Genomic DNA, 17,905 nt, shown 5'->3' on the forward strand with positions numbered 1-17,905 from the left:
TCACTATTATATGGAAATATAATCCTGTGTCTAGTTTATCTTAGCCTGCCCACTATATACCATATAGCCAATATATTTTTGAATATTTATTTTATGTGTGTGCTCCTGCGAGGAGGTTGGGGGAGTGGGGGTGGTGGTGGTCAGAAAAGGGCATCAGATCTGGAACTGGAGTTACACATGGTTGTGAGCTGTCCTATGGGTTGGGCAAACTGAACTCCAGTTCTCTGCAGGAGCAGTTAGTGCTGTCTACCACTAAGCCATCTACTCAGCCCCTCCCATTTAAGTTTGTTTGTTGAGACAAGGATTCTCTGTGTAGCCCTGGGAATCCTGGGACTCTAGAGAGCAGACTGGGTAGACTTCAGATCCACCTACCTCTGCCTCCTGTTGGATCATGTAGTGTTATTTATATGTGTGCCTTCAGGGCTGACTGTTTGGGACTAGTCAATGAATATACACATCTTGACCCCTTTGTTTGTATAAAACAGAGTTGTGGGGCCGGTGAGCTAGCTCAGTATGTACAGGTGCTTGCTGCCAAGCCTGACCACCCAGGTTCAATCCCCAGGACCACCGTGTGGAATGAGCGAAGTACCTGCTAGTAGTTCTCCATCTTCCACATGTATGACATGGCATGTTCATGCTCAGACACACACACACACACACACACACACATACACACACACACAAATACATACACGTAGCAAACATTTTAAAAGTGACTTGTCGAGCCTAAATCGTTGTTGTTCTCACTAAGGCTTCAATTTGATTTCCAGCACACACGTGGCGGTTTACAGTAACTCCAGTTCCATTGCCTCTGATGACTCCTTCTGACCTCTGTAGGCACCAGGCATGCATTTGGTGTAAATATACATACATGCAGGGAAAATCCTCACACACAGAAAATGAACCAAATATAAAAGAAAAGTTGATTTGTTATTATGGCTAATTGCTACGGGACTTATGTAGTATGATAGAGTCTACATGTAATTTTCAGTACTGCCTAAAAGAAAAACAAATAAGCAAAAAATAAAAGTATTGAACCTTTATTAAATTTATTCCAACATAATATTGTTATTATTTGGAAATTTTGCATAGTGCACCCCGCTGATCATACTTGCCCCTCAGTCTTCCTAGGTCTGTCCCCACACACTCTTGTGCCCGCCCTATAAAAAAGAAAAAAAAGAAGAGAAAAAAATGCACCACATCTAAACCATGCTGCCTATATTCTCAATGGAGCAGGGTCAAACTCCCCGTGGTCAGCCCCTTAAAGATAGCTGCTGACTTTCCCCACCCCAACCCCAGCAGAGGCCAACTGTGAAGAACTATACTTCAGACTCCGTATTAAAAACGTGAAAGGCTTTTGTCAGTAGCTTCCTGCCAAGTCTTTTTTTTTTTTTTAACATGGGAGTTTGCTGTAGGATTGTTGGGGAGGATTGCCACAGAAGCCTTAATGACTGTCCCTCTGCAGCTTTCCTTGATACTACTGTAAAAGGAAACATCCTCGCCCTTAATAGCCAGTGGCAGCCCGGACCATGTACTTCTACATGGTTTCTGGGGATAGCACAGACCACAGACATCAACCTGGCCCTGAGCCACAGTACAGACTGCAGTACAGACTGCAGATATCATATGACTTCAGGAGGTAACGTGGATCATGGATACCGTCTCCAGTGGGGGAACTGACAATGGACATCATCATGACTCCCTGCAGGAGCATGGATCACGGACACCAAAATGGCCCTTGGCAGCAGCATGAACCACAGACATCTGAAAGTCCTCTGGCTGCAGGCTGGACCTTGCACCAGTGGGAACATGGACCACAAACATCAACATGGTGTCAGGCAGCAGCGTAGACCACAGGCACCAGCACATCTCCAGGATATAGCACTGACAGTTTGGCCACCAACTTCGCCTGCGGAGGCACCCCTGATCACAGAGGACATCCTGTTGTTGCTCTAAGTCAGAGCTATTGAGTAGCTGGGCAGCATGCTAGGGGGCAGGGCCTGATGAACCCCAGATGTGCCACACGACCCTGTCAGCTTGACTTAGTAATGACATGCTCCCCCTCCACCACAGCCGTGCTCCCACACACATTACCACCACTGAGTCCATTTCTGCCTTCCCCCGCCAGGGCACTCTGCCTACTCCACCATCTTTCTCACCTCTTCATCACATACTTTTTTCCCTCCATTTTATTAAATTGGGTATTTCTTATTTACATTTCAATTGTTATTCCCCTTCCCGGTTTCCAGGCAAACATCCCCCTCCCCTTCTCTACTGCCTTCCCCTCCCAACCCTCCCCCCATTGTCGCCCTCCCCACAACAATCACGTTCACTGGGGGTTCAGTCTTAGCAGGACCCAGGGCTTCCCCTTCCACTGGTGCTCTTACTAGGCTATTCATTGCTACCTATGAGGTCAGAGTCCAGGGTCAGTCCATGTATAGACTTTAGGTAGTGGCTTAGTCTCTGGAAGCTCTGGTTGCTTGGCATTGTTGTACATATGGGGTCTCGAGCCCCTTCAAGCTCTTCCAGTTCTTTCTCTGATTCCTTCAACGGGGGTCCTATTCTCAGTTCAGTGGTTAGCTGCTGGCATTCGCCTCTGTGTTTGCTGTATTCTGGCTGTGTCTCTCAGGAGCGATCTACATCCGGCTCCTGTCGGCCTGCACTTCTTTGCTTCATCCATCTTGTCTAATTGGGTGGCTGTATATGCATGGGCCACATGTGGGGCAGGCTCTGAATGGGTGTTCCTTCTGTGTCTGTTTTAATCTTTGCCTCTCTATTCCCTGCCACGGGTATTCTTGTTCCCCTTTTAAAGAAGGAGTGAAGCATTCGCATTTTGGTCATCCTTCTTGAGTTTCATGTGTTCTGTGCATTTAGGGTAATTCGAGCATTTGGGCTAATAGTCACTTATCAATGAGTGCATACCATGTGTGTTTTTCTGTGATTGGGTTAGCTCACTCAGGATGATATTTTCCAGTTCCAACCATTTGCCTACGAATTTCATAAAGTCATTGTTTTTGATAGCTGAGTAATATTCCATTGTGTAGATGTACCACATTTTCTGTATCCATTCCTCTGTTGAAGGGCATCTGGGTTCTTTCCAGCTTCTGGCTATTATAAATAAGGCTGCGATGAACATAGTGGAGCATGCATCACACACTTTTTTTTATATATGTAATCAGCACTGCAAAATGCAGTGTGCCACAGTATTTTCTTTTCCCACAACACTTTTACATGCAAATACTCACAGTAACAAAGCACCATAAATACTGGGCGATTGCTCACGCTCATCTTGGATAGTCTACTGTTGTGTGCCCAGAGTTAGGCCAGGGAGATCTTGCGGCTGGGCAGGGCATCTTCACGCAAGGTCTGTGCGAGCACGTCGTTCTGCCCTCAAGGCTCAACAGGTATGGTCTACTTTTGCTCTTGCAGCCTGTGGGCAGCACCATAGCCTCTCTCTCGCCTCCTCCCAGGAGGGCAGGCCGCCCCGGCTGTAACAGTAGTGGCTCCACGCTGCAGGCTGTCCCTCGCTCGTTCTGGTGGGCTGAGGACCAGCCCTACTGGTCGAGAACATGTTCTTCGTCTGCTGGAGCCATACTCCCATGCCGGAGCCATACTCCCATCCCGCTCCCATACTCGTCCCATCCCGCTCCCATACTCGTCGCTGTGGAGTCTCTAGCTTCACCTTTCTCCACTTTGCGCACGCCTCTGCCCTGCCATCTTTCCTTCTAACCTCACGAGGCAAATCTTCGGAAGCGTCTCTGCACGAGACCTGCCTTTTTGGGGTTGTTCTGGGGATACTGTGGTCTCTGCAGAGTCCTCCTCCACCTCCTATCTCCCTTCAGAGCCTTCAGAGGTCTCTCTGCTCCTCAGCGCCGCTCCACAAGTCTATAAAAAGGTCTATAAAAAGTAGGTATTTAATGAGTATGGGTTTTGTGTGCATGCATATCTATATATCACATACCTTCCTGGTTTCCCGGGAGGCCAGAAGTGGGTCCGGTATTCTCCAAACCTGAAGCTAACAATGGTTGTGAGTCACTGCACTGGGAATTGAGCCCGGATCCTCTGAAAGAGCAATAAATGCTGTTAACCACTGAAACGTCTCTTCAGCACCAGTACTGACAATTCTTTTTTTTTTTTTTTTTTGACTGGGTTTCTTTGTTTTCTGGTTACTTATTTAATTAGCATTGTTGCAATCGGCAGTACTGAAACTGTACTAGGCTGGTCTCAAATTCACAGAGATCTGGCTTCCCCTGGCTCCTGGGTGCTGGAATTAAATGCATGCACCACCACTCTTGGCCATGAGTAGCCTTTTTTTTTTTTAAAAGAGGGTTGTGTTCTGACTTTTTAGCAATTTCTCATAAAAGGTATTAAGTTTGACTTGTGACTTCTGCTTTTGTTATGCTGTATCAATTCTCCCTTATTTAGAGTCTAAGGTTTTCTCTTTACAGTGTGGTTTATAGGTAAGTTCAACTTTATGTTCCTCTTTCTGCTTTGAGTGTTCTTTTTTCCATATATCAATACAGGTATATATGTCTGTAGACCTTATTACTAAACGTGAGATTGGTGAGAGTCCACATCCTGCTGTGTTCCTAGAGGACATCATCTCAGGCTTGCTGTACTCCCCAGGCTGTGGGCTGTGGCCTTGGTGTGTGTAGACAGCCATGTTATAGTTTACTGAGATTTGTCTCTGAACGGAACAGTGCCTTTAATGCATCCATTGTATGCACATGGCTATTTCTGTTGTGTTGGTTGTGGGTTTTGAGACAGGGTCTCCCCATGCAAACCTAACTAGCTTGGAACTCAGAGATGGACTTGCCCTGACTCCTCTGGGATTTAAGGCAGGCACCACTGATGTAGAAATGTGGCTGTTCATTATTTAGTGCATGGATGTTTCCCGTTTCCATATGGTGAGTGCTGCAGTCCTAGTATGAATCGCACATGACCGTAGCTCCTAGCTGTTTTATGAGCTGGTCGATTTTCTATTTTGTTGAGAATTTTTGTGCCTGTGTTCACTGGGGTTTTTGTACCTGCAGTTTGGTTGCTGTGTCCATGTGAAGCTTTGAAGTCATTGTAATGCTGGGGAGTGTGGTGACAGCTAAGCACACAGCTAAGGGGTGTTCTTCTATGTGCGGCAATAGGCCTCCTTCTCTTCCACTTCTCCCTCTCCCCTTCCTCCTCCTTCTTCACCACCACCTCTTACTTTTCATCATTGTCATTGTTCCTCCCTCTTCCTCCTCCTCCTCCTCCTCCTCCTCCTCCTCCTCCTCCCCCTCCTCCTCTTCCTCCTCTTCCTCCTCCTTTTTCTAGACAGGGTTTCTCTGTGTAGCCTTGGCCGTTCTGAAACTCATTCTGTAAACCAGACCGGCCTTGAACTCAGAGATCTGTCTGATTCTGCCTCTGCCTTCCAAGTGCTGGGATTAAAGGCATGTGCTACCATGGGGCAGCTTAGGCTTTATTTGTTTTTAATTAATTATTTTATTTATTTATATCTCAAATGTTGCCCTCCTGAACCCCCCCCCCCCCCCCCGCTTGTCCTCCCTTCCAGGAAGGCATGGCATTGGAGGAGCTGAGAGTTCAACATCTTGTTCTGAAGGCAAACAGGAGAAACTGGCCTCTAAGCAGCTAGGAGGGTCTTAAAGCCCATGCCCACAGTGACACACCTCCTCCAGCCAGGCCACATCTCCTCTAACAAGGCCACACCTCCTCCAGCAAGGCCACACCTCCTCCAGCAAGCCCTCACCTCCTCCAGCAAGGCCACACCTCCCCCAGCAAGGCCTCACCTCCAAATGGTGCTATTCCCTGTGCCAAGCATATTCAAACCACCACAGATTCCATTGCTTATGTTCTTGTGCTTGCCTTTCACCATCTGGTTATATCTGCTGTCAACTGTCCCGGGTATCTTGGATTGGAGCAGGTCTCCTAGGTGTCAGGTAGAGCTGTGGGACCTGGGTTAGAGCAGGCCTCCTGGGAGGCAGGCAGTGCTATCTCTAGTTAGAGCAAGCTTCCTGTGTCTCTGGTTAGAGCAGTTGTCCTGTGTCCTGCTTAGGGGAGATCCCTGGGAGACAGGCAGGCTGTGGCATCAGGGCACAGACATGCCAATCTGCCACGGGTGCAGGTGGAGGTCCAGAATGTAAGGTGATGGGGCTCCAGTGAGTGGGATAGATCCCACGTCTGCTGGGCTCTGTGGTGGTCCCAGTTGGCATGGGTATTGTGGCAGGGGTCTCACCTTCGTCCCTGGGTAGGGCAGACCTCCTGGGAGACAGGCAGGCTGTGGGTCTGGTGACAGGTATGCTGATCTGCCAAAGGGTACAGGTGCAGACTGAAGGGCCAGGCTTTAGAGTGTTTGGAATTCTTAGTTTTGCTACTGTGCCTGTTTGACTATAATGTGACAGTCACTTGCTGGTGTGTGACTACTGTGTCTGATTATAATGTGACAGTCACTTGCTGGTGTGCGACTACTGTGTCTGCTTATAATGTGACAGTCATTTGCTGGTGAATAACTCATCTCTCCAGTTTTGTTTTGTTTCTTGTCTTCTAGAAAACACAGGGAAGACATGTTCTTTTCAGTGATCATGTGTATATATTGAATGATCCTTATGTTCTATTGATTTTTAAACTCTGCCTGGGTTATTTAACTTATTTTTGAAAAACGAGTCTTACTATATGGCTCTGCTGGCCTGGAAGTTGTTAAATAGATCAGACTGACCTTTAACTCAAGCTGATATGTCTGCCTCTTCCTTCCAAGTACTGGGATTAAATACACGCTCCGCCATTCCTAGTAATTTAGCTTATTTAAAAAATTTTTAGGGGCTGGGGATTTAGCTCAGTGGTAGAGCGCTTACCTAGGAAGTGCAAGGCCCTGGGTTCGGTCCCCAGCTCCGAAAAAAAGAACCAAAAAAAAATTTTTTTTTAATTTATTTTTATCTATAGCGTGTTTGCAATGTGGAGAGACCAAAAAGTGTCAGATTTGCCGGAACTAAACTTCCAGATGGTGTATGCAACCTGATAGGGTTGCTGGGAATTGAACCCAGGTTATCTGTATGAGTAACAAGTGTTCTTAACCACTGAGGCATCTGGTTGGGTCCTTGGTTGATTGTTTTATGATTACCCTTTCCTGTAGAATTTGTTTTAAATAGTCTTTCTTTTATTGTGTTTTCTCTTCTATTCACTTCTGTTTTCTTAAATTGTCTGGAAATCATTATGCTATTTGAAGATGATACTGCAGCCAGTGAGGAATGTAAGTGTAAACCCTCTAAGGAAAGTTTCTGATTCACTGATCTAAGTAAAGGTTCTGAATTAGATGTCGTCTTTCATTAGTGTTAGTGGACTGCACCTAACACCTTTGTAAAACTTGTTTATTCTTCACCACTTACAGGACGGTGCATGACCAAACCTGAGGTAATCTTCAAGTTGGAGCATGGATTTGGGCCACGGCCTGTGGTAGACTCCTCTGTCCGCAGCCTTCCAGGTCAGTGAGTGAATCCTGAGCAAAGGAGGGCAGCAAGAAGAGGACAGTTACCAGGGTGGTCATGTTGAAGGCTTCTTACCAACTTACCTGACCAGACACTTCATTTTTGTAGTTTCTGGAAAGGATTACCCATATTAATCTATCTACTAGTTTTTGGTTCTTTCTGATGTATTTTTTTTTATGAAAGCATCCAAGTTTTTAATTGAATGCTGCCCTGTTCATAACAGGTGACAATAATGAGGCCAGCTGTCAGCCAATACATGGCACTATGTGGTACGGTGTGAACAGAGGACTGAGATTAGACCCTACTCACACACCAGTAACTGCCACTGTCCTACTTAAGGTTCCCATTACTACAAAGAGACACTGTCTTAGGGTTTGCATTGCTGTAGAGAGACACTATGATGAAGGCAACTCTTATAAGGACAACATTTAATCAGGTCTGGCTTACAGGTTCAGAGGTTCAGTCCCTTATCATCAAGGCAGGAACATGGCAGCATCCAGGCAGGCATGGGTCAGGAGGAGCTGAGAGTTCTGCATCTTCATCTGAAGGCCACCAGGAGATGATTGGCTCCCATGTGGTTAGGAGGAGGGTCTCATTGCCCTCCCCCACAGTAACACACTTTCTCCAACAAGGCTACACATCCTATTAGTGTCATTCCCTGGGCCAAGCATATTCAAACCAGTACAGATAGTAAAGGGTTACCATTAGGTCTGAGATCGTGTGAGGGTTTGTTAATACGGTTATTGTTTTGTTTAGAGATAGGACTAGGCTGAGGCTAGTTATTGCAATGGCTAAGGCTAAAGTTTGTGGTATGGCACATCGTATGACAATGTGGCCTTGTAATATCACAAAGTTCCCATGCCTCCCACATGTTTAGGAAGAGGGTCTCATTGCCCACCCCCATAGTGACACACTTTCTCCAACAAGGCCACACCTCCTAATAGTTCCATTCCCTGGGCCAAGCATATTTAAACCACTGCATTCCACTCCCTGCCTCCCACAGGCTTGTTCAACCCCATGAGTCTGTGGGGGCCATACATAGCCATAACACAATATAAAGTACATTTAGTTCAACTTCAAAAGTCCCATAGTCTATAGCAGCGTCAACAATGTTAAAAGTTCAAAGTTCAAAGTCTCTCCTGAGATTCACCCAATCACTTTAACTATAACCCCCAAAGAAAAACAGGAAGCCAGCTGGGCAAAGTCCAAACTGCATCTCCAGGTCTGATGTCAAAGCCGTCTTCAGATCTCCATCCCTCCCCAGGGATGTTTGAACGCAGCAAACTTGTTTCTCCTGGGCTGGTTCCAGTCCCTATAAGCAACTTTCCTTGGCAGGCATCCAGTGGCTCTGGCACCTTTAATATCTTAAGGTCTCCAAGGTACCTTCCACTTCATCCTCTTCCAATGTCTGGGGTCCACACATTATTTTCTAGGCTCCCCCAAAGGGTTTGGATCACTTCCCCAGCTCTGCCCTCTGTAGCACTCTTGGCTCTGGTCGAACCTACTCCACTAATGATGCCGTTCTTGGTGATCATTCCACGGTACTGGCACTTCTAACATGCTTGGGTCTTGTGCTGCAACTAGGCATCACCAAGAGCCACTCGTAGGTTCCCTTCACGGTGCTGAGCCTCAACTGCTTTGCATGACCCCTTCAGTCCTGGGACATTATCTACCACTGAGGCTGCACCTTCACCAGTGATCTTCCCTGGCCTCACACGGTGCCAGACCTCAGCTGCTATCCATGACCCCTTTATGCCTTCAAAACCAGTACCACCTGGTTGCTTCTTACTCGGGGTCCCCCACAGACTAGCAAATACCATCAGAGATTCAACTCACATGAACAGCAAAGAGTCTTTATTCAAGCTGGAGCTTGGACTTTCAACCTCTCCAGCTCAGTGGATGGGTATGGAAGGTACTGAGCTGGTGTGTCAGCCTTCCTTCTTATACAGGGTAAGCCGGCTAAGGGCTTTCCAATTGGGCAATCACGTGACTGGTTGACATTTTAGAAAGCGTAGCTTGCATAACATTTTAGCTAACAACATGAGCTTTGCTATAACTTGAGTCATTTGCCCCGAACATGACAATCAGCATTTCCCCTTAAACTAGACAAGATGGATGAAGCAAAGAAGTGCAGGCCGACAGGAGCCGGATGTAGATCTCTCCCGAGAGACACAGCCAGAATACAGCAAACACAGAGGCGAATGCCAGCAGCAAACCACTGAACTGAGAATAGGACCCCCGTTGAAGGAATCAGAGAAAGAACTGGAAGAGCTTGAAGGGGCTCGAGACCCCATATGTACAACAATGCCAAGCAACCAGAGCTTCCAGGGACTAAGCCACTACCTAAAGACTATACATGGACTGACCCTGGACTCTGACCTCATAGGTAGCAATGAATATCCTAGTAAGAGCACCAGTGGAAGGGGAAGCCCTGGGTCCTGCTAAGACTGAACACCCCCCCCCCCCCAGTGAACCTGATTGCTGGGGAGAGGGCAGTAATGGGGGTAAGATTGGGAGGAGAACACCCATATAGAAGGGGAGGGGGGTTATGGAGATGTTGGCATGAAAACCAGGAAAGGGAATAACATTTGAAATGTAAGTAAGAAATACCCAATTTAATAAAGATGAAAAAAAAAAGAGTGGAGTGAGTATCAAGGGTGCAATAGGGGTTACTTGGGTATGTTCTGGTTCCTGGAACAAACTGGTTTTTCCCTTTTGCCAAGTTCAAACTGAGGACAAGCTAGACATAAGATAGAGTTTGAACATAAGATAGACTTAACTGACTAGGCCCTTCAGTTACACATGAATTACCAAGTTCAGCTGCAGCACGAGCTACAACCTTGGTTATCTCTGGAACAGCTTCCTGGTGCTCTAAGAACACACCTGCAGAAGATTTCACCTCAGTGATCTAGTTAAGAGGTCTCTTCTTAACTACCTCTAACTTTTTAGCTGCAGCTAACTAGCATCAGTTGTCCCAGTAGTCCCTTTTGGTCTCGATTCTGAAGCAGATCCACATGGCTGAAGCTGCTGAGTTCTGCTTGACTGTCCTAGACCTAAGTGAGGTCTGCATGGCTGTCTCCTGGATTCTGGGATTAAAGGCTTGTACTACCATGCCTGGATCTAAGTTTTTCATGGCCATTATTTCTCAAAATATGGATCAAAAGCCTGTGTGGTCCATTTCTGGATTGTAGGTCATTCCAGGTTAAAACTCCAAATGAAAACAATAAGCAAATGATTATTCCTTGTTCACTGGTAAACACATAGACAATAAGCTTAGTTCTGTGGGATCTTACCCAATGTCACCACCCCCCTTAGTCTGTTTATTTCCTTAGACTCAGGATTTAGCTCCATTGTACTTCTTGGTGTCCCTTTATTATTTGAACCATACATTTTGTACTTTTTTCTTTCTAACCTTGCTATACTTGATCAAAACACCTTTTCATGAGAGTAAACCAGAGGACAAAGTCTATGCTGGGCTTTTCTGAGACTTCCTCTATGAATGCAATTAATTGAAATCTCTTTATCTTAGCCTGAGATAGACTCTTTAGATAAGGTCAAAAAGCAGCCACGTTCTTCACTGAAATATCACAGCCATCTTCAAGCAACCTGTTAAAATCCCTCTTCTCTGAAACCTCTAGAGCCAGGGTCTCAGAGTTCAAATTTCCGCAGCAGGAAAGTCTTCTACATTCCTACTAGGATAGCCCATTAAGGCTCTCTTAAAGCATCCCACTGCTTTCCAAAGTCACAAAATCCACATTCTTTCAAGCAAAAGCATGGTTACCTATAACAGCCATACTCCAGTCCATGGTGCTAACTTATGTTTTAGGTTCTCCATTGCTGTGAAGAGACACCATGACCAAGGCAACACTTAACAAGGACAACATTTAATTGGAGCTGGCTTACAGGTTCAGAGGTCCAGTCCATTAGTATCACGGTGGGAAGCAAGGCAGCTCAAGACCAGAATGTGTTGGCTGAGACGTGCCTGAAACAAAAACAACCACAACAGAAAATGAAGGCCTGTGTTTTAAACTTAAACATTCTAACCAGCAATATTCAGAATGCATCATATAGATAAAAAATATTTGCTAGTATTCACTCAATATAGGGTTACTATTGTGAATATATTAAAGAAGAACCCATATACCCAGATGCTGATGATATAGAATTATACAGCTCCTGTGGAGGGTTTTTTTTTCACATATTAGAAATAGAACAGTATGATGCAAGTATCCCATACTGGGTAAATGTATGACGACACCACGGGTGCCGTGGCCGCCCTTCAAGACCCATGCGCATAATAACCAAGATACAAAGTCCTTCTCAGTGCTCATGATGCAAATTTCAGGTGTATTATTTAACTGAAAAGAATCAGATTATGCTACACATAGTGACACACATGCAAGGTGAAGTAAACCAGTTTATTATTCTTCAAGAAGAACTAAAATGTATACTATTATCATAGTCCAATTTAATTTTATATTTTCCATGAGGATAGGAATATACTCTTTTATGTTTGAATAACGTGAAAAAATACAGAGTTATTCACAGAGAGGGATATTTTTAATATCATTTCGGGTATTCAGAAAGAAAGTGACTGCCCCAATTGAGACCCACCAGGGAAAATCACAAGGGAGATTTATGGCAAGTTGAATTCACCAACAGCCAGACTTCAAATGAGGAAATTATTGAAGAAAAACATTTAACATGTGTTCTTAACAAAATTCAGATCTGAACATAAAGATTGGAAATTACTGGGCTGGAGAGATGGCTCAGAGGTTAAGAGCACTGACTGCTCTTCCAGAGGTCCTGAGTTCAAATCCCAGCACCCACATGGTGGCTCACAACCATCTTAATGAGATCTGATACCCTCTTCTGGTGGGTCTGAAGGCAGCTACAGTGCATTATAAATAAACACATCTTTAAAAAAAAGATTGGAAATTACTTAGTAATCTTTCTTTAAGAGCTTAACCTAAGTCAACAAGATGAATCAGTGTGTAAAAGGACTTCCTACTAAGCTTGACCATCTGAGTTTGAAACCCATGTCCCATGTGGTGGATAATGAAAAAAAAACTCCAAAACTTGTTCTTCATATGTGTGCCCTGCTGTGTATGTGTATACACACAAACACAAATGTAATTTGAAAAATAAAAGAAAGTAACTCGGGCCTGGGAAGATTGGGTAGTCAATGAAATGTCTGATGGAGTCAAGTTCATGAGGACATGAGTTTGGATCCTTATCCCCCATATAGAAAGCTGGTGTCTACAACATGTGTCTTTAACCAGTGCTATGAAAACAGAAAGATTAGGGTCACTGGGCTTCGCTGGCTATCATTCCCTTGAAGTTAGGAAACTTCAGGTCTAATGAGAGACCTGTTCTCAAAAAGAAAAAAGGGTGAATAGTGACTTACGAAGACACTGAACATCAGCCTGTGGTAACCTCACACATGGACACTATTATGTGGCTATTCAGTTGCCAACTGGAGAAGAACATGATAATTTTAATGATAATAGAAAATTATTCTGACATCATGCTCAGATTAATTTGCCAAAACCTCAAAGTTGAAAATGGTGTTTTCAATATATTTGAGCATGGACATTGTTTTAAGTAAAGGCAATAAATATTATTTACAAATAAAATTTCATACTAAAGAGATCTCAGGTAAACTCAAATAGTTGAACTTTTTTATATATTCTAAACCAAAATCAGAAAGCACATTCTAGGAAAAAGCTCTGTTGCCCTATGAAATATAACTGATTCTTCTCGTTCAAGGCAGACCTGAAGGTGGCCCGGAAACTCCAACCCGGGACAGCATCCCAGGAAGATAAAGGATGTGTGAGGGCATTGATCCAGCAGCCTCAGCACACGAGGGGTCGGAGGAGTCACGCACGTAAGAAAAGTGGTCGTCATAAGTCACCTCTCAGTCACTGTCAGAGGCCTCTTAATGAGGAGACACTGTGTACACACAGACAGCACAGGAAGTCACAGGTGACGGGACAGAGAAGTCACGGAGGGGAGAAGCCATATGAAAACTCAGGATGTGGGAAAGCCTCCCACACCAAATCTCAGCATCAGAGCACTCCCAGAGACGAGAAGCCCTACAAATGTCTCGAATGTGGGAAATATTTCTACTACAAGTCACAAATCATTGAGCATCAAAGAAGTCACACAGGTGAGAAGCCTTATGAGTGTACGGAATGTGGAAAGTCTTTCAGCTATAAATCACACCTCACTGTCCATCACAGAAGTCATACGGGTGAGAAGCGTCATGAATGTACAGAATGTAGAAAAGTGTTTTACTATAAGTCTCAACTTACTCGACACCAGAGGAGTCATACAGGGGAGAAGCCCTATGAATGTATGGAATGTGGGAAATCTTTCTACTGTAACACACACCTAACTCTGCACCAGAGAATTCATGTAAATGTCAAACCCTATGCATGTACAGAATGTGGGAAAACCTTCTCTTTCAGTGCATGCCTCACTAGACACCAGAGGATTCATACAAATGAAAAGCCTTATGAATGTACACACTGCCCCAAAGCTTTCTACTTTAAGAAACAACTTACTCATCATGAGAAAACACATACTACAGAGAAGCGCTTTGAATGTAAACAGTGTGGTAAAGCATTTTACTGGAGGGCCAACCTCACTGTGCACCAGAAAACTCATGGCGGGGAGAAGCCCTTTGAATGTAAACAATGTGGTAAAGCCTTTTACTGCAAGTCCCACCTCACTGTGCACCAGAGAACTCATATAAGTGAAAAGCTCTATCAATGCTCACAGTGCAGGAAGGCATTCTACTCTCAGGCACAGCTTGTTGTACATCAGAGAATTCACACTGATGAGAAGCCCTATGAGTGTAAACAGTGTGGCAAAACATTCTACAGCAAGTCTGGGCTCACTGCACATCAGAAAACGCATACGGGGGAGAAGCCCTACGCATGTAAAGAGTGTGGGAAGGCGTTCTATAACAAGTACCTGCTCATTGAGCATCATAGAGTCCATACGGGCGAGAAGCCCTATCAATGTACAGAATGCCCGAAAGCATTCTACTGCAAAAAATATCTTTCTCTCCATCAGAAAACTCACGCAAGTGAGAAGTCATTTTATTGTGCAGAGTGTGGGAAAGCTTTCTCCTGGATGTCACACCTCACTCAGCATCAGAGAATTCATACAGGTGAGAAGCCTTATGCATGTGAACACTGTAAGAAGACTTTCTACTTCAAGAAACAGCTCACTCGACATCAAAGAACACATGAGAGGCCATGAGGTGTAAATAATGCAAGAGACCATTTCACTGCAAATGGAACCTCTCTGTGCATGAAAGAACTCAAGCAAGGGAGAAACCCTGTGGTGAGTGTAGCAGATACAGACATTTTTGTCCCTCATGCATCCCTTACTCCAAGTCAGATGAACTCCTGCTGAAGTGTATCATCAGGAATGATTAATGTAAAACCTGTGGACATTTTCTAGTGTAAGTCAGGTCACTCAACCAATGAGCCTATACTGGGGTCTATCTGCAAACACTGTTGGAAGGCATGTTCCTCATACTGTGTGTAAGAGAGTTCATGCATGGGGCTGTCTCCTATGGAGTTAAACACTATACCATAGCTTTCTCATTCTTCCCATTACTTCAGTGTATTGTAGGTGGGGTAACACAGAACATAAAGGACAGAGGAAGGTGTTCGAACATTAAACCCCATCAGTTCACACCTGAAAGCTTTTACAGGTGCAGGCCCAGTGACATTAATGAAAATAGACACATTTTGAGATAGAAATTGGACATTTAGGAACTTGTTATGTGATATGTCACATAGAGCAAAAAGCAAAGCGAGATGAATTATTTCATGCTTTCAATTCTAGGTCCTGATACTGCAGGTTTACTGGGACTCAGCGATTGAAGATTGAACTTAGCATCATAGGCAGGTTCCGTTTGATATAAAGTAGAAAAGCCTTGTTGAAGTGCCCATGTCAAGTTATGACATTGCAGCCCCGGTGTTGAAAACCCATATAAATTCCCAGATATGAAGAGTATAAGGAGTACCAATACTTTTGAAATGAACTTAAAATTTAACCTAGAATCATTAAACCAATACACAGGATTAAACATAAGATTCCAGTATGAAGACATTCTTGCTTCTGTCATTCCAGTGACTTCATTGCAAAAGTTCAACTATTCATAGTGTAAGAGCATTCACAGTACCAGCCCTCAGACAGCTCACGAACATGAGAGCATATTTGAAGCTCACACAGTAACTTGTCTTAAACGCGGCTCAGTGGCTGTGTGCTCATCAGTCCTGTGCTGTGTGTCTGCACATAGAACTTTCCACGTGTCATCTTGATTTAGAATATTTTTGTTCATGTTCATTTGTAAATCAGTTCAAACTGTCCACAAGATTGAATGCCTTATCAGGTATGAAAATTTTAATGTGTTTTCATTCTTATAATTATGTAGTTTTGAGACCAACTCTTGATCTGTAGCCAGTCTGTCCTCTGGCCTCCACTTGTACACAGGTATGTTCCCCCCACCCCCCACAGGCATACAGAAAGAACATTTACCAATAATAGAAAAACACCAAATTTTTAACACAGTGGGAAATTGTAAAACATTGGTATATGTAATTTTCATGTTAACCTTCATAAGGAATTTTGCTTAAATATGTTGCGTGCACCTTAACCCGGGAGGTGAGATTGCATTACCCACTTAGCTCTGGGATCTATTGCAACCATCCCCACCCTGGCTTCCTTTTCTAAGCCCCTTTGCTTGGGCTTGTCTCCGAGATTGGCTGCTGTCAGCCCCAACCTGGCCTCTCTCTACCCACCCCATGCTCCACCAGCTCACTCTCATGACCCTAGAGTCCGCAGACAAAGGACACACAGACAGCCTTATTGTAGAACTTGCCAGCTAGGCACAATTCCTGGGCACAGAATCTCCCGCCTGGAAAGGCATGCCCTCATCAATTATTTCCTTTTCTCCTCCTGCCCTAAACTCTGTGGTTTGTATCAGCTAGCCCCCGCCACCCTCCTTGGCTCCCTACCTGTAGTGGAGGCTGCTGGCTCTAGCTGCCCTGAGGCCTTATATGATTGTAGCATCCTCTTTCCTCCCAAGTATGGCGGAAAGGCCCTCTCTCTTTCCCTTTATCTCTTCCTCCTCTTGGGACCTGGAAGTCCCACATGTACCTTCCGCCCAGCAATTGGCTCCTGGCCTTCTTTGTTGTCAAATCAAGAACCAATTAGGGAAGTAAGAAACTTAATATTTCTTGCCAATATCTACTAGGCGATTTCTTTACTTAGATTCCTCTTCTTTATTGCAATCCTTTGGATCAAACCTCCAGACTCAGGCATGCTAGGCAAATGCTCTACCATGAGGTATAGGTCCCTAGACAATGTTTTAATGAATCTGTCGTCATTACCAGAGTTTTGTAGATGAAACTAATCTATTAAAGGCCATACATACATATTGTTAAATGTATATGCTTTGTGGATAGTACTTTGTTTTCTTGAATGGTTTCAACAAGCAAAACCAAATAGAATATGTGAAGTTTGTCTAAGAATTTAGCAATTGAAGTTTGAGTAGACCTTAATGACATGGCATAGGCCTTTGCAAGTAATCCCCAGGACACAAATAAACTTCAAGAGAGTAAGTATAATTCAACGAGAGGGTACCAGATACATTCTTCAGAGTCATATCCTTGCGCCCTTGACCAACTAAGCTGCACCTTACAAAGTCTAAAATATTTCTCCAACTAGTGTCATGTTTTCAAGATCAAACACTCAGAATTTAAACATTTGGTGGGCATTTGATGTAGCTTACATCTACATTAAAAAAAAAACCAGTTTGGGTTTTTTTTTTTTTTTTTTGGTTCTTTTTTTTCGGAGCTGGGGACCGAACCCAGGGCCTTGCGCTTCCTAGGTAAGCGCTCTACCACTGAGCTAAATCCCCAGCTCCTACCAGTTTGTTTTTAAAGCTGCAGAAATGTGTAGGAGTGAGGCGGCTCGGGCATCTCCCCTCAATCCCACTGCAGATTAGGGGTGGGGCCAGCTCTCTCATACTCATGCCCTCTGGGCAGGCTTTTCTGTACCACAAGGACAGCTCTAGTATGTTACCCAGGCTAGGTGCCCGGCCAGTGAGGGCCGAGGCCATCTCTGAGCAGCCTGTAGATATAAGCATGGTCCCAGGCCATAGCACAGACGAGGAATGTCCGCATGGCTGTATCACCTATGATGGTAATATGGCCACCTTTTCCACTTCTCTTCCTCTCCCATGTCATGCACACTTGCATACTTGCACACTGTAGTAGCTATTGCAAGCTGGGCTCTGGGCGTCTTCTCTCATGGACAGCAGCTGTAGCACTGGGGAGAGCTGGCCTTATACCTCATCTGGGCAGCATAATAGCACTGGGCCCGGAGGTCATGAGAGCTGTCCCTTCCAC

General features: G+C 44.6%; 1 protein-coding gene and 1 long non-coding RNA gene across 8 annotated transcripts in view; one reads left to right on the plus strand and one right to left on the minus strand.

Moving 5' to 3' along the window:
• Nucleotides 1–16,944, plus strand: part of Zfp470 (zinc finger protein 470) — a 47,967-nt gene extending 31,023 nt beyond the window's left edge. For 4 of the 5 annotated variants that reach the window (XM_039100877.2, XM_063280937.1, XM_008759278.4 and 1 more), the window contains exons 3-4: nucleotides 7,376–7,468; nucleotides 13,246–16,944. In XM_039100877.2, coding sequence (XP_038956805.1) covers nucleotides 7,376–7,468; nucleotides 13,246–14,741 — 1,589 coding nt within the window. In that variant the 3' untranslated portion in view covers nucleotides 14,742–16,944. Of the gene's footprint in view, nucleotides 1–7,375; nucleotides 7,469–13,241 lie in introns of all 5 variants that reach the window. The other variant, XM_039100878.2, reaches the window with a different exon arrangement.
• Nucleotides 1,025–17,905, minus strand: part of LOC102548014 (uncharacterized) — a 32,681-nt gene continuing 15,800 nt past the window's right edge. For 2 of the 3 annotated variants that reach the window (XR_010062994.1, XR_001835735.3), the window contains one exon: nucleotides 1,025–11,454. This is a non-coding gene — a long non-coding RNA (uncharacterized LOC102548014). The remainder of the gene's footprint in view (nucleotides 11,455–17,905) is intronic. The other variant, XR_010062995.1, reaches the window with a different exon arrangement.

Source organism: Rattus norvegicus, chromosome 1 (assembly GCF_036323735.1).
Source record: "Rattus norvegicus strain BN/NHsdMcwi chromosome 1, GRCr8, whole genome shotgun sequence".
NCBI lineage: Eukaryota > Metazoa > Chordata > Mammalia > Rodentia > Muridae > Rattus > Rattus norvegicus.